Source organism: Carlito syrichta, unplaced genomic scaffold (assembly GCF_000164805.1).
Source record: "Carlito syrichta isolate Samal-C Ts95f unplaced genomic scaffold, Tarsius_syrichta-2.0.1 Scaffold307112, whole genome shotgun sequence".
In the NCBI taxonomy this organism is placed as follows: domain Eukaryota; kingdom Metazoa; phylum Chordata; class Mammalia; order Primates; family Tarsiidae; genus Carlito; species Carlito syrichta.
This window is the reverse complement of record NW_007251208.1, coordinates 626672-651495: the sequence shown is the minus strand read 5'-3', so window position 1 is coordinate 651495 and position 24824 is coordinate 626672. Positions and strand designations below refer to the sequence as shown.

Genomic DNA, 24824 nt, shown 5'->3' with positions numbered 1-24824 from the left:
TTTCAACAATCATTTTGAAGCATTATTTGAAGGTCCAACCTTCCCCCTTTCCAAATAAATCATTCAGATGTTAAAACTTTGCAGATAATTTCACAGTCCTTAATTTTTGTATAAATTTTACTGGATTTTGTTTCTTAGTCAGCAGCATGAATGAACCAAATAGTGTATAAGTATCTTTGGAGAGCAAAGTTGGCTATTATATAAATTTTGATGGCATCTGCATCTCCACAGGCATAGAGGAATGACAATGCCTGTGCGTAAGAAGTAGACCATTGGAGTCGAGTAGGAGTTGTGTGGGTTTGAGTAGACTGCACTGCTTTGCTGTACCATGCAGGCAGAGTTTAATGGTCTGGATGGAAGGAAAGCCTGCTTATGGGCCTCCATGATTCCATATATGTAATATTTGATAGCTTCTTAAATTCACTGGGAGATGATTGTTATGAACAAAATCATATAAGTGTAGAAAAATGATGAATCTATGTAAGAAATTGGCTAAAGTCTGTTTATATTCAAGGTAGAACAAATAATGAGAACATTATATTATTTATTCACCTTTTCATTGTGAAAATAATCATTTAAAATTATTAAATAGAGTCCTATGCTTTGATTAAAAGTATCAGCCCAATAACCTATTGGCTGAGCTTGGAGACTTGTTTGTGAAAAGGAAAACATGGAAAAATCAAACATCCATGGGATTTAATTTCATATTTATCAAGCTTGACTATTGATGGTCATATGATGGATATATTAAAAAATAAGATAAAATGATTGACTTACAGTAGAATGGAAATGTCTACCATATAATTCATAAAATTATTAATTGTTCTTTTATGCAAATATAGTCATTGATGAGAATAGTTAATATCTACTCTCTTAGTGAATTTTAAGTATACAATACATAATTAACGTCACATAGCATATCTTGAATGTATCCAACTTTTGTCAATTATAGCTCAATTTCACTGTTGCTTGATCTTTAACTGTAAATATGTATGAATATGAGAAAAGGAATAACTTTGAAATAAACAAACAATGGGCTATAAAATATGGAGATTTTTATTCTTAAAACAAAATAAAGAGCTTAATAATCTATCAACTAATGCCAATCAGTTGAATATGTAATTTCTGACACCCTGAACACAGTAGGCAAATAGCTTAAAATATGGTTTACCATAAGGATAACCAGCTAATATTAATATTAATCACAGTATACAATCATAACATACACATATGGGGGCGGTCCCATAAAGACTGGAATTATCTTTTGGAGGGTGAGCCCTTTGTAGTACACTTGAAATTTGTTTCTCCAGATCAAGTCAAGCAAAGTTTTTTTTTTGTTTTTTGTTTTTTTTTGAGTTGGAGTCTCACTCTGTTGCCCAGACTGGAGTGCAATGGCACACTCCCGGCCACCGCAGCCTCGACCTGCTGGGCTCCGGCGATCCTTCCGCCTCAGCCTTCCAAGTAGCTGGAACTACAGGCGCGCGCTACCATGCCCGGCTAATTTTTTGATTTATTGTAGAGATGAGGTCTCGCCAAGTTGCCCAGACGGGTCTCGAACCCACGGGCTCAGGCAATCCACTCACCTCGGCCTCCCAAAGCGTGGGATTACAGGCTGAGCTACCAAACCTGGCCCAACCAAAGTTTTTATCTGGAAGTTCTGAGAAGATTGCGTCACAATATGTGGAAGAAATATCCCAACTTGTGGCAAACAGGTGACTGGTTCTTCCACCATGACAATGCACCTGCTCCACACTGTCCCGAGTGTTCAGCAGCTTTTGACCGAAAACTGCATGATCCCCATGCCCCATTCTCCCTATTCACCCGCTCTCCCCTCAGTGACTTTTTTTGTTTGCTTGTTTCACCAGATGAAAAGTCCTCAAAGGAAATGTTTTGCTGATGTGAAAGAGGTGAAATAAAAATGGCAGAAGCACTAAAAAGGCATCAAAATCGGTGAGTTCAAAAACTGTCTTGAGCATGGGAAAAAGCATCTTGATAGGTGTATGGCATCAAATGAAGAGTACTTTGAAGTTGACTGAAGTTTAAGCATGTCAGAATAAATATACAATTTTTTATAAATAAATTTTTGGGGGGGGTCCCACCCTCATATTTAGAGGTAAATACATAATCCTGATTATCTTTTATGAAAAACAAATTTATTTGAAAGCTTTTCAACTCACATTTATAGAAACAAAAAAGAAACCATGGAGAACTAAGCCAGATATTAATATATCATATTGTTCCTTCAGTTTCTTTACGAAATAAATAACAAGGTTTATTTGCTGAACTAAGTAAGACGTGTTCTGGATCAAAGGCATTTTCTTCGGTGACATGTAATGTGCAACTACAGTATTAAAATTTTGTGGGTGGCTATAATTTTACTTGTTATTTATGACCAATCATGATCGCTGCTACTGTGACATTGTAGGTCTGGTTGTATGTTCCTATAGATTTGACAGTTTCTGACTCTGGAACAGAACTTTCCTGTTTATGGGCCTTTCTAACAAATTACAAGTGTGTCTATGGAACAGAAAGAATCTGCATTCCAATTAGACTGCAGGAACCAAAAGAATAATGAAAAATATTTTAATGTAGTTATACATTTCTTTTAATGGTTTAACACAGAGGTTGTTTTTGCAAATGGTAGCATGTGTTAGAATAATCTGAATGACTTATTAACCTGTAGATTGCTGGGTTCCACCCTCTGGGTTTCTAATTCAGTAGCTCTGGAGTGGAGTGGTTCTGACAAGTTTCCAGGCGATGCTGATAAAGCTAGGTCAGGAAAGACACTTTGAGAACTATCATGTATATTGTGCATATATGCATATATACACATACATACACGAGTGCACATATATACATTACATGTATGGGCCCATACAAACATATGTATCATTAATAAATGGTAGTAAAATGGAAGTAAATGTCTTCCATTTGAAGGAACAGTTGATTCTCAATAGCTTAGAGTTATGTTTTCAGTCATTAGGACCTACTACACTCAGGTGAATTTCTATCTGAATTTTAAGAAAAGGTTAAACTAGGGGCAAATTGCCCTAGTTTAACCTTTTGTGCCTCTACTAGAATTTGTGCCTCTACTAGAATTTACAAATTGTGAAAGATATTTATGTTGAATAAGTCTATTATCTTAAAGCCCTTACACATCAAATAACATGTAAGTCATTATCTTTTCTCTTGGAGAGCAAAAGTCAAAATGGCCTTGCTGAACTTATACGACATCTATGCTAATAGTTTTGGACAGTCCCCAACACTCAAACTCAATGATCTTTTACACATAAGGACCATGCTTCCAAAAGAATTCAGGCAATGACAATGCATGACTTTTGTACCAGGATAGAATAAGATAACTGAAACTTGCCTAACTCTCTCAACAAACACAATTCAAAAGCCCTCACAACAATTTATGGTCCTAATAGATATGTATTACTAAGTAAATGTATTAGGAGAAATACTTCTTTCCATGAGCAAATTAATGCAAAATTATTGTGGACCCACTACATTCAGGTGAATTTGTATGGGCTTTATGTCCATAATCTCGAAATGTGATTAATGTTAGCAAATATCTGTTATTTATTAGCACAATAAAGATACATTTAATTTATTTAGTAATCTAATTAAAAATGAAAGTAAACAGCAGCACATCATTGCTAAGTGATGCTTTTTAAGTGCTTAGATTCATCCACTTATATCAAATACAATTTTCTTCTTTGTCAGAATCTTGCCATTATTCCTTTATAGCTTGGTGGGTAATTCATATCTAAACACATTTTGTTTACCTTCACAATCTTGATGAGAGTCTTCAGTTGGTAAATATGAAGCTGAAGATCTAGTCTATCAGTCAACCATACGCAAATGACTTTCATGGAACTGCTGTACCATTGCTGGAAAGAAGGGTTGGGGCAGAGAGGAGGAGAACAAAAAAGAAAACCTTGGCGATATTCATTTAACAGATTCGATAATGAGGGGGTAATGAAACACTCTGAAATGACCATAGATCAGCACTTGAAGTCAATAAGCCTATCATTTCCTGTTAACAGAATTGCATGTTTTGCTAGAAAATCTGCTAAGTTGACCCAGGCTGTTCTTTACATGAATTAACATTACAGTCTTTTAGCTGTAACATATTCATGGAAACAGTGTCTTTGCACTTTGCAGCCTAGTGGCCTGCTTTGTAATTTGTAGGTAACAATGGGTACTAAATACATGTTATGGGACTGAATAGACGGCCAAGCAGCAGGAAAAAAAAAAGAGCTGAATTATTTTCAAAGGAACATTTTCTATTGGCCTGCATGTTGGGAAAAAAGATGATGTCTTACACCATAAGGCACGCAGTCAATACCAGAAAGTAAAAAATAACATTTTAAAGGAGTGATGGCAAAAAACCCTACAACTCACTAAACAGTAATCCTCAACCACACCTTTATCTTCTTTTGGCTGATAAGTATTTAGCAAGCTGTTTTAAAGTCACCTGAAATAAAGATTTAGTGAGGTCTTAGGAAGGGACATTATTATCAAGATGGAATTAATTCTTATGTCTTATAAAAAATCACAAAACAGATGTCAGTTGATCAAATTATGAAAGAAATGGATTTGTTCCATTTTGCAAGTGTTGTGGGAGGGTTCATTTTTCTCTGTTTATTACAACTCTCTTGAAAACACTGAAATTCTTCTCTAATGCAATTTCCTGCTCCTATATAATGTCTGTGAGTATAGTTAAAAAAAAGAAAAAAAGAAATTTTGTGCCTCTTTTCAAAACCAACAATCTGCCATTAGAGGTGTCATTTTAAGGGATTCAGAGATTATGTGCCAGTGTTAAGTTTAGGTAACATTAAAAGAATAATGCCACTCATTCAGATAACAGTGAACATTTCAACGTCCACTGAGCACTTAATAAGTGACAAAAGAGTTTTTGAAAAAGAGAGCTTGCGTCTTGCTCGTATACTCAAGCATGGTGCCAGATCAGATCACAGATGTGTATGCATATACTCTTAGGTATTCAAACACAGAAAAAACACAGCCCATTTTTTCCCTCCACATAATAAAACAAGTAAATTCAACTGCTAAGAGAACTCTTAAGTGATCCAAGTCTGAAATTCATCATGATTTGTATTTATTAACATTGTTCTAGTGCTTTACTAGAATAAGAAAAAGTATTACATTAAAATGAGTTTCACATTTCATCATATTGATTTCTAACAATTTGTTAGTACACCGAACATGCATAAAATAAGATGGGCTTATTAAATGAACAACTGATTTATTAGATATTATCAACCAAATGAATGAATAAAATTTTCAAGTTCATAAAATGTGGGACAGATCATGATTTTTTAAAAATATGCTATTTATAACTTAATTTTGCTCCTTTGTAATGATGACTTTCTTAATCTTCAGGACATGCAAAAATAACAGCAGTAAGTTTTATAAATTAAGATATTTACACGGCCAAATTCTTAAACAATAAACCACTAGTAAATTCAGTACTTTAGCTGACATGTTAAATCTCAAAGTATTTTATAGATACACATTTTAACTTCTGACATGATTTACATTCTATACTTCCTTATTTGAAATTATAGCCTCAACTTCTTGGGTTCTATTTTAATACAGATAAACACTCACACGTATTGGTGATATTGAATATAAGTATACTAAATGAAGATCTTCCTCAGCAAACCACTCTCCAGATAATTTGAAAATATTGTTACAATGGATGTGACTCCATCCATTATGAGATAGTAAATTTTTCTTTTGTGTTGGGGGAGAAAAATAATATTATGCATTGTATGAAGCTTAGCAGAACATACTATTTAATCTGTTAGACTGTACAGTTACTATGTTCGTGGTTAGTTGTATAAATTTGAGGGAAATGAAAACAGTTTCTTAAGATTACTCCACAAGAAGCTTTATGTTCTTAAAAAATCCCTAAATAATTTAAAATTAATTTAACTTCACTTTTCCATTAGTATAAATGGTACTTATGATTAAGTGATAATTGAAAAGATATATAATGTAACACAGAAATCATTAATACAATAACTTCTTTAAAACAATGCCAAAATTATAATTTTAGAGAAAAAGAATTTGGAGAATAATATGATTTAAAGTTATCTATAAAAGCAGAGAAAAAGAACGACTGTTAAGTACCTTGCTTAACTACTTTACCATCATCTTACTTTGAAGGCAAATAATTGTTCTTTAAGAAAAAAATCTCTAAGAAAAAATTATCCTATCAGATAAAAATGTATCTTTTTGGTTCCTAACTCAGAGCATTCTGAAGAGGAATTATGGCTAAATTAAGCAAACGGAAAGCAGTAGCTTAACTCAGAGTGTATTCAGCTACTAAGAATGGACAACAACAACAACAAAAATCCCACTATGACTGCTTCTTTCTTGTGTATGATGAAACTTGACACACACACACACAACGCACACACGTGCATGCGCGTGGCCCCCCTCCGCTCCAACAAAGCCACCAAACAGAAACCCTTAGCATTTTCTTATATCTATGCTAAAATTAATACCCTTTTGAGTACTGAATATGCTAACTCCCGTTTTTCCATATATGAGAAGAAAGTCAAAGGCATGTTTTCTTTAGTCTCGTTTCCCTCTACTCAACCAAACCAACCCCCCAAAAAGCTAAATAAATAAATATTGAAAAAGTTGAATGTCCAGTAAAGTTTGCATGTTAGAAATGCCATTTCACTCAGAAAAAGTTAATTTTATAAAACCATTTGGTTGACTATTCACTTTACCCTTCAGGGGATGACAGGGAAGGGCATCGCAGCTCTCCCTAAAGTCGTGGGTTGAGCATTACTGCTTTATTCTTTGCTTTGGTCTACCCAGGAATAAAACAGTAAGTGTATATTTTACAATTTTTTCTCTACATCAATCCATGACTGCAGCCTACCACTTTAGCAACAAAAATATGGTTTTTTTTCTTCTTTTTGTGGTTCATTCAACTCCTGTAAGGGCATGCATTACTTCATTTTCTTGAGATATCTCTTTTAAAGCAAAAATAGAAGAAAAGGAAAGGCTAGGGTTGACTCTGTGAGACCCCTGTATTTATTCACACTTATTGTGCATGACTGTAGACTGGTAAATCATATTAGCAGCCCGTCTCCCCATCAAGCTGCTACTTGCTTTCCAGCCCTGGGAAGGTTCAACAAATCAACAGGAGCACGGAAAACAGAACATCAGTCTAATCTAGTGTTTAAGGTGAAGTTTTCAAACCCAATCTAAGAAGATCTTTAGAGCAAGCAACAAGCTGAAGGGCTCAGAAGGTGGTATTGACAATGAAAGAGTGTTGAAATATTGAGAAGCGCAGCACTTGTGCATTTTTAATAACAAGAGGGTCAACAAGGACACAGCTCCCTCAGTGACAGGAGTTGCCACTGACTATGGAAATTGCCACACCAGGGCTATAAACGCTTGCAGTTCATCAGCTTTCTTAAACAGTTCATCAGCTTTCTTAAACACCCTGAACCCCCTCAGTGGACCTTTAGTCTTGAATTAACAAACCAAAGCAATGAAAGAGGGTGCAGTCTGAATGACTGGCATTGATCCCCAACTGTGTCAGCACTGCTACAGGCCCTGAAAAACTCTTTCCATTGTCAATAGAAATTGACAAACCTCCTCTCCTAAATAGTGCAGCTGAGCCGGGCGGGATCCACGCAGCTGTAAAGGGCTCTGCTCTTGGGGCCGGGGAGCACAAACAATAGAACAAGCATGAGCTCTTTGTCAGCCCCAGACTCGGCAATTTTCTAACAAGGATTAAAGTTGTTTCTCCACAGAGCTAGTGAAAAGAGATTTAGCAACATACCGTGCTTTCTTCATGCAAGTTAAAGAGAAGTAGTTAAGGAATTTCATTATTCAGTTGACTAGTGGAAATACAAAACAAATATATTAAATATGCACAACTCCCTTTTTGCCTAAATTATCACATTTTGAGGATGATTCAATTAAATATAACACTTATCACCTGGAAACAAGCACTTTGCATTTATTTTGGAAGTTTTATTTTTTAAAAGTCCAGCTGCTTGCCACCTGGAATGAGGTCTCAATACACACTAATGCACAATGCCTTTAGACCCGCTAAGGCTGATATTCCTAAATCTGAATCACAAGACCACATAGGGCTTATACATCGTGACTACTTCAAGCAAATGATTTCTGTCAGAATGCGGCTTCTGATGATGGCAAGGTAAAAATAACTGCTTTGCTAGGGCACAAATCTGTGATACATTTTCTGCTTAAGAGTTTAGTTTTTTATTGATTATGAATTGGTACCAGCTGACAGATTTTTATTCTTCTCGAGCTCTGCTTGTCTAATAGGTGAACAACAGAAACAGAAAAAGAACTGGCACATTTTAGTGAATTAAAACACAGCATGCTACATTTCCAGATGATGTGTGTATTTCTTCATTTGTTTCAAGAGAAACTGTCTGACAAGAATTGAGTCACTGGGTGGAAATGAAACAGCACCCTGGAAAATCCTACCTTAGAAAATACGTACCTTTACATGTCAAATTAAATCCAATAAAGAACAAACAATATTTTTTAAATGTCGAAGGTTTTGATAAGTTTGATAAACACAAGCCATCCTTTAGGCTCATTTAGTAGCTTTGGAGTGTTTAGAAAAATGAATGCCCCACAGTTTCACCAGTGTATTAAAAAGTACATATAAATGCTTCATTATACATTGAGTGTTCATTTTGTAAACAGTTCATACATCTACTTAATGTAACTAAATTAATGGCTTTGTTTCACTCACTTCCCATTTCTAAACGCTCAAATGCAAATTTTATAGTAATGGTCAATACAATCATGCCAATATTCTCCCTCTCTATCTGAGGCATGCCACTGAAACTATCATATGTGGTCCTATGAAACAGACCCCCAAAGCACAGGCATTTTGAAAGTTATAAGTGTGACGTTTGTGTTGCCTTGGAATAGATTTAAGAGCTATATTTAAGGAAAACTGAAACCAGTCTAGTATAGTTAAAAACACAGGAGGCGTTCAATCCAACCCACACCCATCAACATTCCCAACTTGACCCAGAGATAATCCTCAGGAGAAAGGTAAGAGACTTGCATCTGAATATGAATGCCGAACCTTGAAAAGCAGGTAGTGAGAGCCTCTGTTATGCTACTATTTGCTTGATAGAGCCTGTCACTTGCCTTCTCTAAGCCTGTTTTCTCATCTGTAAAATGTGTGATGGATTATATGTATTTATTTTTAAAATATTAAGATTTTATTGCTCTATAGAAATACGGAGTTTGACTATTAGAGGAAATGGCATGATGAGCTTGTGATTCTTGTAAACATGAATGGAAGAGAAAAGTCAAATTGTTATTTTGTTTCTGTATGCTGCCTCAGTACAATTTTATTCTTCCAGAATAAAAAAAATTACAAGTTTAGAGTTCCAGAACTTTCTGTTGTCTATTATTTTGTTTTTAACTTATTAATTTGGTCTCTCAACAAAGTACAGACATATTATAAAAATGAAACAATAAAATATAATAGGAATAAATGAGACAGGTGCAGTAGCTGACACCTGTAATCCCAGCACTTTGGGAGGCCAAGGCAGGAAGAATGCTTGAGCCCAGGAGTTCGAGACCAGCCTGGGCAACATAGCAAGACCTTGTCTCTGCAAAAACAAGTATATATTAGCTAAGCATGGTAGTATATGCCTGTAGTCCTAGCTACTCAGAAGGCTAAGGTGGAAAAAGCCTGATCCCAGGGGGTAGAGGCTGCGGTTAGCTGTGAGCATGTCACTGTACTCCAGCCTGGGTGACAGAGTGAGACTTCAATACCCCCTCACCCCCCCAAAAAAGGAATGAGTGAGATTTATAAACAACTATGAGATGCATGCAGATACTGTTATTTTCATTACTATCATATTTTATGAACTCTGATTTTAAAGGCATCTTGATATTTTCTCTGTCTTCCCTGGGAAGTTCAAGTGAATCAATTAAAATTTCATTTAATTCTTACAAAAACCTTGATGAGATGAGTGTTATTATTCCCATTTTGCATATCTGAGACCTGAGTTTACATAGGTAGAAAACTGAGTTTAAATTAAGTCATTTACTTATTCAAGTTTCTACAAATAATATTGTAATTGTCAGGGTGAAGATTTATATCTTACATTTATGCTCCAGAGTCTGTGCTAACAACTACTTTTATTTCCCTCTAGAAAAAAATCCTGACTTTTTGTTTTGTCAATGAAATCTTTGATTCTTAAGAATAGTTTGGTGCTTTTAGAAGAAAATAAAGAAAACAATCTCTACCATTCCTGGTGGTTACAGTTACTGACAGTCATTATAACCATAGGATCGTGCACGAATACAGAAGATGCCTATTCGTTGTTTTCCTAAAAAAGCTTATCCTATTTTCCTGCAAGTTGAAGCAATCTACAGTTCCAAAGACCAAACGTATCTGTAAATTCAATAATGCAATATGCAATATAAATAAATTATTTGAAGAATCACATTCCCTATTAGGATGCATCGCCTACCTAACTCTTCTATTTTTGATTTGGAGTCTCACTGTCACCCAGGCTGGAGTGCAGGGGCATGCTAACAGCGACTGAAGCCTCAACCACTGCAGCTGGAACCATGGGTGTGCGCCACACAGCTAATTTTTTGATTTGTTGTAGAGATGAGGTCTCGCTATGTTGCCCAGACTGGTCTCGAACCCATGGGCTCAGGCATCCTCTCTCTTCTGCCTCCCCAAGTGCTGGGATTACAGGCAGGAGCCACCATGTCCAGCTCATAACTCTTCTTAAAACTTGTTTTAAAGTGCCATATACTATTATCCTTAAAAGCACTGAAAAATATTTGCTTTACTGTAACAAAAAAAATGCAATGTGGAAAAAGATCCTTCGCTCATTTCTTTATCTTTTTTTTTCTTTTACACACAGAACAGAGAAGCATTTGATTCATGTCATTTTCTTCCATGTTGAATAAAGTGATATTTAGGGAGATTTTCATTTGTTAACTCCATCAGACAGTTTGCAAATTTTGAGTATCATAATGTCTGTTAAGGAAGAAAAAATGTAAAAAAGTGCTAACAAGGAGAGGGGGGGCATATAGTAGGAGCTTAAAAAATGCTTGTTGGATGCTGAAAAAACTTCCCTATCTTTGAAGTTTCATACTTTCTCTTTTTTAAATTGCATGAATACAATAAAATAATTTCCAGATGAATTAGCTCCTTGTCAGTTACATAACAAGATAAGGAATATAGCAGGACAAATTCCATGAACTGGGAATGACATAAGGCCTTTTCTGTTCACTACCACTTCATTAATCCAAAATTCCCTTCATTCCAAAATGCTCTGAGAACAATATTAAACTACCTCTTTCTCCACTCTACATGAAGCATATTAAAATCAATACTGATCTTTATTGTCTATTATCATCAAATAGGCAAGTGCCTTTACAAACTTATTCTGTGATTCTTTTCCTGATGCTAAAAGACTAGTAATTTGAAAATGAAAATTGCAGATCATCAGTAGTCCCCCATAACCTCCCCCGATGCTTTGTGACCAGTGATGGGCTGCATACTGTTTTGGATACTCTTCTAATTTGATTTGACTCAGGAATGGATCCAGGTATAATTTCGTATGTACCAGTTTGGGACACATAACATCATCTTTAGGAATAACTCATTTGGTCTCCATGACCTTTTCATCTGTTTTTGGATGATTCATTGTGAATACAGTATGTAAAATTTTGGCAAATCTTACATTTTGAATCAATAATGTAGGCTCTAGATAAAAACATTTTGGACTCCTGGAACTGCTATGAAACGGCACCACTTACCCTCGAGATGAAACCTGGGTCTGAGAATGAGCTGTTAGCAGGTCTTTCTGCTTCAATTTCCTTACGAAAAATGGGAAACATTCCAAAATCATTTTCTGGGAGTGCCATAAGGCTGGGAGTAAACAGCCACCCTTCTGTCTCCAAGTCCCATGTACTCCCATGGGACCCATTTTCAGCAAACTGAAGACTTGTGCTGGGCTTCTTTGTACCTTTGGTATCTGGACATGCCCATTCCTCTTTCTGGACTTTTATTCCCAGCCACATCTCCTGACCAGACTCATGTGAGCCTTTAAGACTCAGCTCAACCGTTATCTCTGCTATGAAGCCAATATTATCTCTTACTAGGTAAAATTTGGGGCTCACATATTTTCTACACCCAGAGCTTTATACAGGTGTCTATAAAAATATTGTATAATGTAGTTTATGCATGTCTCCTACAATCAGCTGTGACTATCCACAGGGCATTAACGGAATCTGATTTTTATTGCTATCTCTAGCCCTTAGCAGAATGTCTGGCATATGACATGCATTCCATTTGCACTAAAGGGCTGAATGTTTTTTAAACATTTGTAAATATAAAATGATATATATATATATATATATATATATATATATATATATATGATTAGCAGGGCAGCTTTTCAATAGAAAAAGGACTGCTGAATACCAGAGCCAGATTGACTGTTGAATTGAATCACCTGTTTCATTAACAGAAAAATAATTTAACAAATGCTAAAGTTGCTGAAATCACTGAAAAGTAAACAACTGCATTTGGCTAAGAAAATTTAATACCACTTGGGTGACTGGCTCAATAGAAGCCCAAACCTCAACATCACACAATATAATTTGTAACAAACATATACATATATCCTTTGAATCTAAACTAAAATAATTTTATAAAATTTAACGCCGGGCTCGGTGGCTCAGCCTGTAATCCTGCGCCTTTGGGAGGCTGAGGTGAGTGGATTGCCTGAGCCCACGGGTTTGAGACCCACCTGGGCAGGGGAGACCTCATCTCTACAATAAAATAAAAAAATTAGCCGGGCGTGGTAGCGCGCGCCTGTAATCCCGGTTACTCGGAAGGCTGAGGCGGAAGGATCGCCAGAGCCCAGCAGGTTGAGGCTGCGGTGGCCGGGAGCGGCCACTGCACTCCAGTCTGGGAGACAGAGTGAGACTCCAACTCAAAAAAAAACAAAACAACAACAACAACAAAAAAATTTAACACAGGACTCAAATGTGGCAGTCTAATTTTAGTTTAGGTGATGGATAAAATAAAAGAAAGTAGTACTATAAGTTAGTAAACCTCCATGTCTATGTACACATATAAGTGTCTTCATATATGTACTCACACACAAAGATATGCTAACATGCCGGGGTCGGTGGCTCACACCTATAATCCCAGCACTTTGGGAGGCTTAGGTGAGAGGATTGCCTGAGCCCAGGGGTTCGAGACCATCCTGGGCAACATGGCAAGATATTGTCTCTACAATAAATCAAAACATTAGACAGACATGGTGGTGCACGCCTGTGGTTCCAGTTGCATGGAAGGCTGAGGCCGAAGGATCACCTGAGCCTAGCAGTTCAAGGCGTCGGTGTCTGTGAGCATGCCACTGCACTCCAGTCTGGGCAACAGAGTCTGACTCAAAAAAAGAAAAAAAAAAAGATATGCTAACACTACAAGTTGGGATTGGATGTCCTTAGCCCCCCCAGAAACTGTCTTTCAAGCAGGGTACTGTCTCCATCCATATCTGTGCTCAGGTGTGCTGGTGTCCATTCCTGGGGGTTATCTGAGGCTGTGGAGCATATTAGGAGGTATAACTGGCTGTGCTGCCTGTGTATTTTCACCATTAAGCAACATGTCCCGGGTGCCTTCTGTACTTATTGGCTTTGTGAGCTGTTTTGAAAGAAAGGCAGACAAATATTGTCGCTGTGGAAATGGTGATTTCTGTCTGAGGGAATAAGAGAGCTCTCTGGGGAGCTGATATAGCTGGTTTTTGAGCAAGGATCTAGGAAGACTAGAGAGTGTGCTCTATCTCACAGTTATGAGATTTGATGCAAGAACTAGAACTAGATACACACTTTATGTTGGCATTAAACATTGTTTTTAAAAATTGGGGTCTCACTCTGTCACCCAGGCTTGCCTGCAGTGGCATAATCACAGCTCACTGCAGCCTTGAACTTCTGGGCCCAGGCAGTCCTTCAGCCTCAGCCTCCCAGTAGTTGGGGCTACAGGTGTGTACCACCACATCTGGCTGAATTTTTAAGTTTTTGTAGAGATGGTATTTCACTACAATGCCCAGGCTGGTCTCAAACTCCTGGGCTCAAACAGTCTTCTTGCCTTGGCCTCCCAAAGTGCTGGGATTACAGTTGTGAGCCTCTACATCTGGCCAGTGTTAGCACTAAAATTTTTAACAAGTTTCCAATTATCCACTAGAAACACCGAGAGATATAAATACAACATAATTTCATAGAGAACCACTATTATGTATTTTAAAGGGTATTGAATTTTAGTTCTCCTTAGTACTTCCATTTGAAAAAAAATTCTGTGAATATTTACTTCTGCAGATGGAAGATGAAATATTTTCTGTGGAAATTAACAATTTCTCAAAAAGACCCTTTGGTCATCAGAAGGGACTTGGTCTGTCTCGTTTAATATGATATTTTCTGCTTCTAGCACAGTGCGTGGTCTTCAACAAAGGTTCTGAAAATACAGGTTCAATGAATAAATGATTAACGACAGGGTTTTCAAATTCCTATTCTAGTTAGAATCCTATTGAGTAATTGTGACAGGGATACTCAACGATGTGGGACAAAGCCAAAGTGTAATATTTTAATTCCAACATTCACCAATACTATTCCTTACACATAGTAATTGGCGAAGTGGATTTGTTTTCTAGACCTTACACATGCAAAACGCCAACTGAATGGATAACGCTACATCATTGAACATATGTTTATGGCCTATTTTTAAGATTGGCAGTAACTGAGAGGAAAGTCAACACAAAGAGATGCAGGAAATATATAGAGTCAAATTTATGGATATCAGTAAAGCAAAAGTATGGGAACATTATCTATTAGAATGAATACAGGAATAAGACTTGAAAGAATCTTGTTTAGCCACATACAAACGCCACATCCTATCCCTGACTCTAAACCCTAAGCATGACAGAGAACACTTTGAGACGTTTCAAAGGACAGGCACAAAGATGATTAAAGGGCTAAAAAGGGGGCCTATGAAGTGAAGTTAAAAAATAGGGCTTATTTATCTTGGAGTAGACAAGTATGACAGGTCCCTTAATAACAGTCTTCATATACAGGAAGGATTATTCCCTAGAGGATGCCAGCTACCTGCTTTTTGTTTTCCACTGAAGAGAAAACGAGAAACAGGTTAAAAAAAATCAGCATGAAGAATGTAGGTGAGATAGGGGTGAGAACTTTCTTTTTCCCCCAACAAAATATTTTGCCCATATCAGGGTAGCAAAATTTAGACAATCTCTTATCAAGGGCTGGGCTGAGATCAGAAAACAGAGAGCTTGCTCTAGAGTTCAGATGTTGACAAAAAACAAACAAAAAAAACCTTTGAAAATTATTTTTTATGGTTTCCTATCCATATAATCAGTACTCACAGTTAATGATGATTTTTCCACAATAGCTGCTTCCTTACATAGATTGTTTTTTCTTTAGTTGGATTTAGTTAACAATGGTGACCTGGCTGCCACTGCTGTGCCCACTTGTGGACGGTGCTGAGCTTGCAGAGGCAAGCTCTCTTGAAGGGGCAGAGGTTATAAAAAGCAACCACAGAAAATGGCCTTGAAGCCACGTGTGTCATTTGCTTATGAGGTTAGACTTGAAGAGAAGGAGAGGAGTTGCTATCAGTTCTACGAAAACATTGCACCAGTCAACTGACAGAGATGCCATTCTCAGGGGAGGCCTGGGCATTTCCATTAACAAGGCATTCTGTGGCTGGCTGCAGTACAGGCATGCAAAGTCACAGGCTCTGCATGGAGGAGTCACATTTTCCAGACCATCTTAAAGATGAAAGAGGCACGAAAGCAATACTACATAACTTTCAAGACGCTCAGCACTTTGCTTATTTCAAACGCAACTGTCTTTTATAAAATCTGTAGAGAGAATGTTCTAATTTCTTCAATGACTATTGCCTTTGTACTGGCCTGGGTGGTTGAAGGCAAATGCTCATTTAATACAGTTGGTGTTTAGAAAAATTTCTCCACAAAAATGAAAGTTTTGTCACCTTCCATCCATCAAAGACAAACTTACCATTGTTAAGAGAGCTTGGGTGATCAACAATAGTTTTTTTTTTTTTTTTTTCCCTATTCAAGCAAAAATCTCCGATCTGTTTGCATGTGGGATTTTTTATTTTATTTTATTCTGAGCACAATTAAAGGTGAGTTAAGGCTCTGGTGGAAATCTAAAGAGCATCAGCAAATCTGAGCACTGCTCAGCTTTTGAATTGCTTCTCTACTTCTCAGTTCTTTTAAATGGTTTTCTATGGCAGGAACATTTTTCTTAATTAGTCACAGCTAATTAGTGTTCTGGCATAGACAAGTAATCAGAAATGTCAGAGCTGCAAGGCGACATCTCCCTAATCCTTTGATAATAATTTAGCCTCCTGGGAGGGCCCCAAGCTGCGGTAAGTAGTGACTGACAATAAGGCAAAATTAGGTGGGCAGCAGACCATTAGGATAGAAAAATAAAAAGCACTACCAAACCCTGCTGAGCACCATCAGGCAACTAACTGCACTGCCAGATGAGGTGCCTGTTTAAGCCTGTGTTGTTAATTAGCTGATTCTGCCAGACCTGCCACATATGTCCAGGTGCCTCATGCAAAGATGTGTATTTCTGGGAATGTGCCAAATGACAATTGTGTCCCATGATCACATTTCAAGAATCTAAGTAAGAAGTCCACATATTTCTTGGCGATTCTTTGGAATTATCAAAGCAATAAGATCAACAAGCTACCATACATTTTCTTGTTGAGTTTCTTTTAGGCAATTAGACACGCTTATCTCAAGTTTCTCAAGTTTTAATTCACCAGCAGCTTAGATTCAAATGAGGGCCTTTGGCCTCTCTGAAGTGCGTCTGGACTTGCCAAAGCTGTTTTGGCATATATACCATACATCAAAAGTTGATCCTTTTATAAATTCTTACACTTACAAATAATAACTTAACGTTAGAATGAGGATTATTCACACAAATGAATCCGACAGCTGTAATTCGAGAGCAGAGACTTTAAAGAGAATGAGGAATAAGAAAAATCACCAAGGAGCAAGCTCTGTATGGCACTTAGGCAGTCAAGACAATAGAGAGAGCAGGATTGACTATGGGTATTTTTAAATAGGTCAAACAACTTCAGTGTGAGTCCAAATACCATAGGTAAAACGAAGCAGGAAAATATACAATTAGAAAAACAACAGCTGGGAAACAATGTGTTAAAGCGGCTAAAAAACAGTGTTAAAATATGTAAAATGAGTGAGATGCTGCTCTTACAATACATACAACAAAGAGATTAGTCAAACTTTTATAGACTTTTAGCATACAAAGAGGTACCAGGGCATACAACATTACAATGTTTAGAAATAAATCACCTCAAACAGTCTCAACCACATCACTGAACGTATATCATCCATTCCTTCCTGTTGATGGAAAAGGAAAATAATGGCTATGACATGTGAATAGTAGCAGTATTTTATTTTATTATTATTTTGTTTTGAGTTGTGGTCTCACTCTGTCATACAGGTTGGAAAGCAGTGGCATGGTCATGGCTACTGCAGCTTTGACCTCCTGGACACAGGAGATCCTTCCGCGTCAGCCCCTCAGCATAGCTAGAACTACAGGTGTGTGTCACCCCACCCAACTAATTTGTTTGATTTTCTGGTGTGTTTGTGTGTGTAGAGATGAAGTTTCACTTTGCTGCTCAAACTAGTCTTGAACTTCTGGACTAAAGCAATTCTCTAGCCTCGGCCTTCGAAAGTGCTGGGATTATAAGCATGAGACACTGCACCTGAGTACTTTTTAATACAGAAACAAAATCCAAAAGAAAATACTCTGTAAAAGGAGTCTATACTAATTTATAAAGTCCAAAAAACAACTGTCCAGTTATTTGAAGGTGAAAGATTTAAGAAAGAAGGAAAAATGCCATTTTTTAAGTTGGCATGCACACATGAGAAGATTTCTGTCATATCACAGAACTCTAAGAAATGCAGGAAGGCAAAGAAAGTCTTCCATCTCAATGAGTTTCAGCCTGCATTCCTAATAAAGAGGCTGATTATATACACAAAGAAACTCACCCAAAGAATATGACTGAAAAAGTACACGGTCAGTTCTAAATACACACAACTAAGTGTATTATGGAATGAAAGTTTTATCTAGTAGTTACTCTTATCCATGTTTTGTTGACTTCAACTATTTTTAGGAAATCAACATGGTAATAAATTGAATTCTTAAATAAATAGCAGGTTTGACTTTACCAAGAATGAATAAACTAACACACATAAAAGCTTGGGTAATGATTTGAAACACTAACTCAAAAATTCTAGGCATCCCCCGCTTTCTTATTTTAGAGTCCAGAGACAAACAAGAGTATATAAGTGCAAAATTACTTTCATTTTGAGAAGCACGTTCACTTGCAATATTTTCTTTTCTTTTTTCCTTTTTATCTTAGCATTAATAGGCTATTGAACTCACTTACATAGTTGAGGTCAATTTTACTTATAATGTTTAATTTAGAGTTTCTTTACTGGAAAGTAAGAATTCTTTTCATGGTAAGTCCTGGGAAATTAATCCTTTATGAAACACTGTTTGGACAAATATAACTGATTAACTATCATTTAAAGAATTACTTTTAATTTTATAAGACATCATAACATTAAAAAAAATATTGTTGAGATGAAACTCCCCAACAATTAAATATTTAATCAGCTTATACCAAAGAGATGTTTAATCTGCATGCTTTACCAATTAAAAACTGCACCCTGATGTGTCTTCAGTAAAATAAAAGCTAAAACGAGATTGTTTCAAAGGGACTCAAGATGGGCAATGCCCAATAAAAGTGCAATGGATTAGAAAGTTAGGTAGGTTTAGTTTCTATCTTGGAAAAAAAAAAACCTGTGCCTTAGTCAATTTTCAATTACCTCCACAATGTAATATTCTGGGCTGGACCATAGAAAATGACAATAGAGGGTCCTGTTGTGGCGATTCCTGTAGATATCAGTTATGACTTCTGAAACATCACCATTTTCCCTCCCAAAGAACCAAAGCTCTCAAGGAAGTACCAACATATCTCCTGACACATGGACACCCGTGGCTCGTGTTACATGTTCTGCAACCTGAGAGAGTGAGCAGCCTCTCTGCCTGGGAAGAAACAGCAAAGTAGGCATTAAAGATGGAACTCAACACACTCCAACAACCTGGACAACAGTGAGACACTGTTCTCAAAAAAAAAAAAAAAAAAAGATTAAAGAATTAGAAAATCTTTGTCATGCTTTTATATTGAAATTTGACAAGTTAAAGATGGTTTTGATTTGACAAAAGTTTTTTTTTAATATCAGATGCACTTATTGATATTTTATTTTATACTTTCACTTGTAATCCGATGCTGCTGCTGACCAAGATGTTTTATATGTTAGCAAAAGGATATTTGGGTAAGACAGATTGTCTCCAAGGTAAAAATCCTTCTATTGGCATATTCATGATTGCTTCCACTCCAGAAGAACTTCCTTTAGATTTCTCTTACTTAATAAGTCACTTTTTAAAATTGAAAAAGTAAACATAACATGCAGATTTTAAACTTAGTGTGTGCCTAAATGACCACTGAGAGATGGAGATAGCCTTTGGTTAAAACACCGTGGTCACCCAGAAACACTTAGCATGAATACAGAGTATATGTGTCCCAATTATTTTTTAAAATTTGGGTTTCAGACCCATGGCGGTAGATATATGGAATGTCATATGATACAGTCATTCTTTTAGATAGACTCTCTTTTCTACATATCTACTACACTTGTTATTGCTTCTTAGATGAGATACCTTGCTTTTATCTGGCTATCAAAAAGGAACTTAGAACTTGCTACTCTGGGGTGCAAGACTCATTATGCAACTGGCCCAGTCATTTCTGTCATCATTTCTAAAATTAAAATGACAAGAATCGTTGGTTTAAAAATCTGGAAGAGCTTCAGAAATCCCTGTTGTTCTAGACCAATGCCATCAGTTTATGTTACTGACTAAACTGTGTCTTAAATAGATAACATCACTATTTCAAACTCACCCAGAAAATTAATGGCACAATTGTGATTGAAACTCAGGTTTCTGGATTCCTAGTACATCGCTCTTTCCATAACTCTATTTGATCATTTCAAATTTTAAATTCTGAGGTAAGGAAGGGAGAGCATGAACTTTAAAGCTAGAGAAACATAGTTTCAAAGTTTGACTCTTCACAAGTAACTTATCTTCTCTGAATGAGAATTTTTTTACAGTTAAAAATAAGATAAAATGAGGATGATGACAGCTAACCCAGAAAGTTGGAAGTTCTATAGGTAAAGCACCTCACACATTTTTTGGAACGTGGAGGTGCCCAGAAAATAGTAGTGGTGATGGCTGTGATTACTCTTATTTTGGTAGTTTGAAAAGATTAGGATTATATGTCAAATTAACTTAGTTCTCTTTGTTAAATGCATGGCCATCTTTTATTTATACTTTTTTGAAGTTATTTGTTTTAAGCAAAAAGCGTTTCATATGTTTAACTGTTTGTGAGATGAATAGAATGCCATCATATTTGTCCTAATATTAACTTTTTTAACCCTCAAGAGGTAATTTTAATATTTCCAGATTTGATGTAAAAGTCAAAGGTTATCCAATTTATGGCCTTTAAGGTGATACAGATTTTAATCATTTCCCTCTTTAATACTTTGAGGTTAATACACAAGATAAATTGTCCGTGGAGACTGGAATGAGAATCATAGCAGGGCAAGTTTCTCAGGAAACACATTTCATCATGGAAAATGGAATTGTAGGGTACACACTGAAAACTCTCAGAGGTACCATTCTCATTTCTGGGTGTCTCAAAACAATGGCCAAAAATCTATGGCAATGGTCTTAGTGGCACTTTATTTAAACTGAGCCCTGGGGTATTTTACCAGTAAAATCAGGGGCAATTAAGATGTTTAGCTAATCAAAAAGTTTTAGAGGCCAGGAAACTACAAGTAGTTATTACTCTCAGGGAAAGTTCCACAACTTTTTCAATAGACTTCCCCATGGGTAGGGCAGCATATAGAAAGAAGATTATTTGGGAAAACATACTTTTTAATGTATTGGGGCAGAATGAATGTCTGTTTTACAGACTAATTGTTTTAAATAAAAATATTGTTATATGTAGAATTTCCAAAGTGAAATAAATTGTGTAAAGAGTTAAGTCCTCTTAACTCTGGTCATATTGCATGACTAGAAACTGTAGCCCTCATTTTCTTATCTGGGTTGGTTAAAATCACTAGGTATTAGCTCACTGTAGTGTGTGTGTGTGTGTGTGTGTGTGTGTGTGTGTGTGTGTGTGTGTATTTCACCTGCATCTGAAGTTAGCAAGGTCTATTTACTTACTTACATAGGAAGTATTCTAATTGGAATAGCAAAAGTTTGTCATGATGCCTGAATAAAATTATTCTCTTCAATCTTTTATCTGTAAAGGGCTAAGGTTGCTAACAGTATTTATAGGGTCATTATTTTCAACTGTTTCTTGACACCTAACAATATTATTTTAAGCTCCAGCCAAGCGGATTTCCAATAATTATAGAACGTCTCTCAGTAATGATCTGTTGCTTAAGACACACAGTCTACTTTACCTTTCAACACATACTTGATAACCTCTCATTTTCTAACTGTAATTGAGGCAAATTCAGCCTTGGCTAATTAGGGGCTCTTAGTACCCCCTCATACATGTTATTCTTGATGACATATCAATAGAATTAAGGCGTATTTTTATTTTTAATTAAAGTAATACAAATATGCAATTTAAAAATATTAGAATGTTTAAGGACATTACAACTATCTGACAAATAACAAGTCCAATGTTCTACTAGGGATATGCAATATGACAAAACCTTCAAGACCAGAATGGTTGTGTATAGAGGGTTCCTCTTAGAAGCAAACCCACAGCCATGTCAGCTGCTTAGGTATTGAATGAAAGTATATGGAACCAGGACAATTAAACTAGTGCATCATTTTAATGTTGGCCTTCTGGGATCCATTTTAATTCGCTCTGTTTATTATTTCTGCCACACAGAAAATCTTCCAAAGAAGTTCAGTGAATGAGGAGGCATTGGAAATAAGGAATACACACACACATACACACACACACACACACACACACACACACACGCGGTGTCAAAAAATGTATACACATTTTTAAGAAAGGAACAAAACTGTATTAAAATTATAATACTCAATGTACACCGATAACAAAAGATGAATACAAGTCATATTTGACTTCTGTAATTACAAGAGGTGCTCAAAGTGGTTAACCATTAGCATCGACACTTCTGAAAAATACTTCAAGAAGTAATACATAGATAATATCTGTCAAAAGGTGTATACATTTTTTGGTACCCCAGTATGTGTGTGCATTTTTTTTTTTTTTTGAGCAGGAGTCTCACTCTGTCGCCCAGGCTGGAGTGCAGTGGCACGCACACGGTTACTGCAGTCTAGACCTGCTGGGCTCAGGTGATCCTTCCACTCCACCCTTCCAAGTAGCTGGAACTACAGGTGCGTGCCGTCAGTTATTTTATTTATTTATTGTAAAGATGAGGCCTCACCAAGTTGTTCAGGCTGGTCTCGAACCACTGGAGTCAGGCAATCCTCTTGACTTTGCCTCCCAAAATACTAATACTGGGATTACAGGTGTGAGCCACCATGCCCAGACTGAAAATGAGGAATACTTTTGAGGAGAAAAATATTCCATTTGTGTTATAAACTGATGGCAAGAATAGTTTGTAGTAAATAGGTCACCAAGACAAAGAAATTGAAGATATTGAGAAAGTACACACACACACTCCTGCAAAAAATCTATCTACAATGGTCTGTTTCCAGAATGACTCTCTTTCTCCCTCAAACCATAGAATATTTGCTTTAGCTATTTGAACAAGAAACATAATGGAAATAACATCAACTCTACTTTCTTTTTCTGTTCAACATTTTTGCAAATCACCACCTAAGCAAACAAAAAGTAAATGAGAACTTGGAAATTAAACATATGCTTGTAAATTCAGAGCAATACCAAATGGAAGTAGAAGTTGCTAATATGGTTTCAGTATTTTGTAAAAGAGCCAGCTGGATGGATGATAATTTTCCTACCCCTGCAGGGCATCAAAGCTTTTAGGAAATCATTTTTTTCACACATATTAACACTTAGCTTATTAAAACAGATGATACTTTTATTGTAAAACGGCCTGGGTAGAGGCTAGAAATGTAAAATATGAAAGATAGGATTCATTTTGACCACCAGTCTGACAAACAGTGAACACGGACATAACAGACCCTGGTGGAGAGGATGACGTAGAGGGACCTTCTGTAACTGCCACAGCTGAAGTGTCACCATGAAGCCCGTGAATTGCTGTTATGAAAACATTTGCAGTGACTTGCATAATTAAATGAAACTGCCAGAAAAGCATTTCTAAAATGTAGAGAGGTTGTACATAAATAAATACGCTTCAAAGCAAATATTGCACTTCAAAATCCGCATTGTGGTGAATTATGCAAAGTTATGTCACAAGCAAGGTATCTTTTCCTTTGAACTGACTGTTAAGCAGCTACAAATGAATGACAACATTGTTATTTAAATAGACTGCTCTCTTAGTCTCTCTTTCAGATATACTCCATAAATGAAATTTGATGATCATGATATCTAAAACCATAATCCCCCATTTGTAGGCATTGTCTTGCCTAAAAGAAGACCTTAGTACTCATAAAACAGTAATATCTTTTAGTGCACATCAGTACTTTACATCAAGATAAAAATGTTCAGTAACAGTAAGTGGCAGATATTTGGTTTCACTGAAGCTTACTTCTTTGTTTAGCTGAAGAATATTATACTGACTTAAAAACAACCTTTTACAATAGAGACCACACCTATTACAATATGCTTCTGTTCATGGAATGCTGCAAAAGGCAAGTGAGGTGATGCTGAACACAGTAGTAAAATGATGATCATCTGTCTTGTTAAAACTAACCTGAAAAGGTTTTTGAGACGTTCATTCTAATGGTGACCGTTTTCATGTAGAAAAGGAAGCTAATTAAGGCTTCCCTCAGCAGTAAAAGTATAGAAAGTACCAACTATGTTAGCTATCGAAAAGAAAAAGAATCAGAAAAGGAGAGGTTGCTGTTTAATCATACCATCAGAATGCAACTTTTCCCTCTGTGGTAGATCTATAATGCCAGCGTACCTTGCAAGGGAAGCTACTTACATCAAACAACTTTTCTATATACATTTCCTCATTGACCTTTTCTCGAAGAATGTCTTGGTTTTGTCGAACAAACATAATATAGGTGTCTGCCAGATCCATTCCTGGTTTCTGTTGTGAGGAAAAAGCAGGGGGAATGAAACAAAATCAGGTCTGGATTGTAAAATTATTATTTAATCACACCCTGAAAAATAATTACACTAGTAAAATATGCCTAAGACCACATTAACAACGAGCACCTTCAAAAAATTCTACCATTACACTAAATAAAACTGTTTATTACTGGTGCTCACAACTTGAGGTCTCCGTTATTCATCATTTTTAAAATAATTAAAATTATGGTGTTGTAAGCCTACAAATATCTTTTTAAAAAGGCTTTTAAGGTGAATACTTCAGGATAAATGAACAAAATTTCCAAAGTTTTTCCACATGCAATTATCAATTTCTAATTGCAAATACACTTTACTTTTCATAATTTCTTGTCAGTAATATTTAAAAATGTTAATGTTCCTTGAGTTG

At 36.3% G+C, this 24824-nt stretch overlaps 1 protein-coding gene across 14 annotated transcripts in view; it reads right to left on the bottom strand.

The window, feature by feature from the left end:
* The window catches only part of CADPS2 (calcium dependent secretion activator 2), a 589108-nt gene that overhangs the window by 4908 nt on the left and 559376 nt on the right, over window positions 1–24824 (bottom strand). For all 14 annotated transcript variants that reach the window (XM_021715434.1, XM_008063869.1, XM_021715437.1 and 11 more), the window contains 2 exons: window positions 24309–24416; window positions 3792–3896 (listed from right to left, as the gene is read on the bottom strand). In XM_021715434.1, the coding sequence (XP_021571109.1) occupies window positions 3792–3896; window positions 24309–24416 (213 nt within the window). The remainder of the gene's footprint in view (window positions 1–3791; window positions 3897–24308; window positions 24417–24824) is intronic.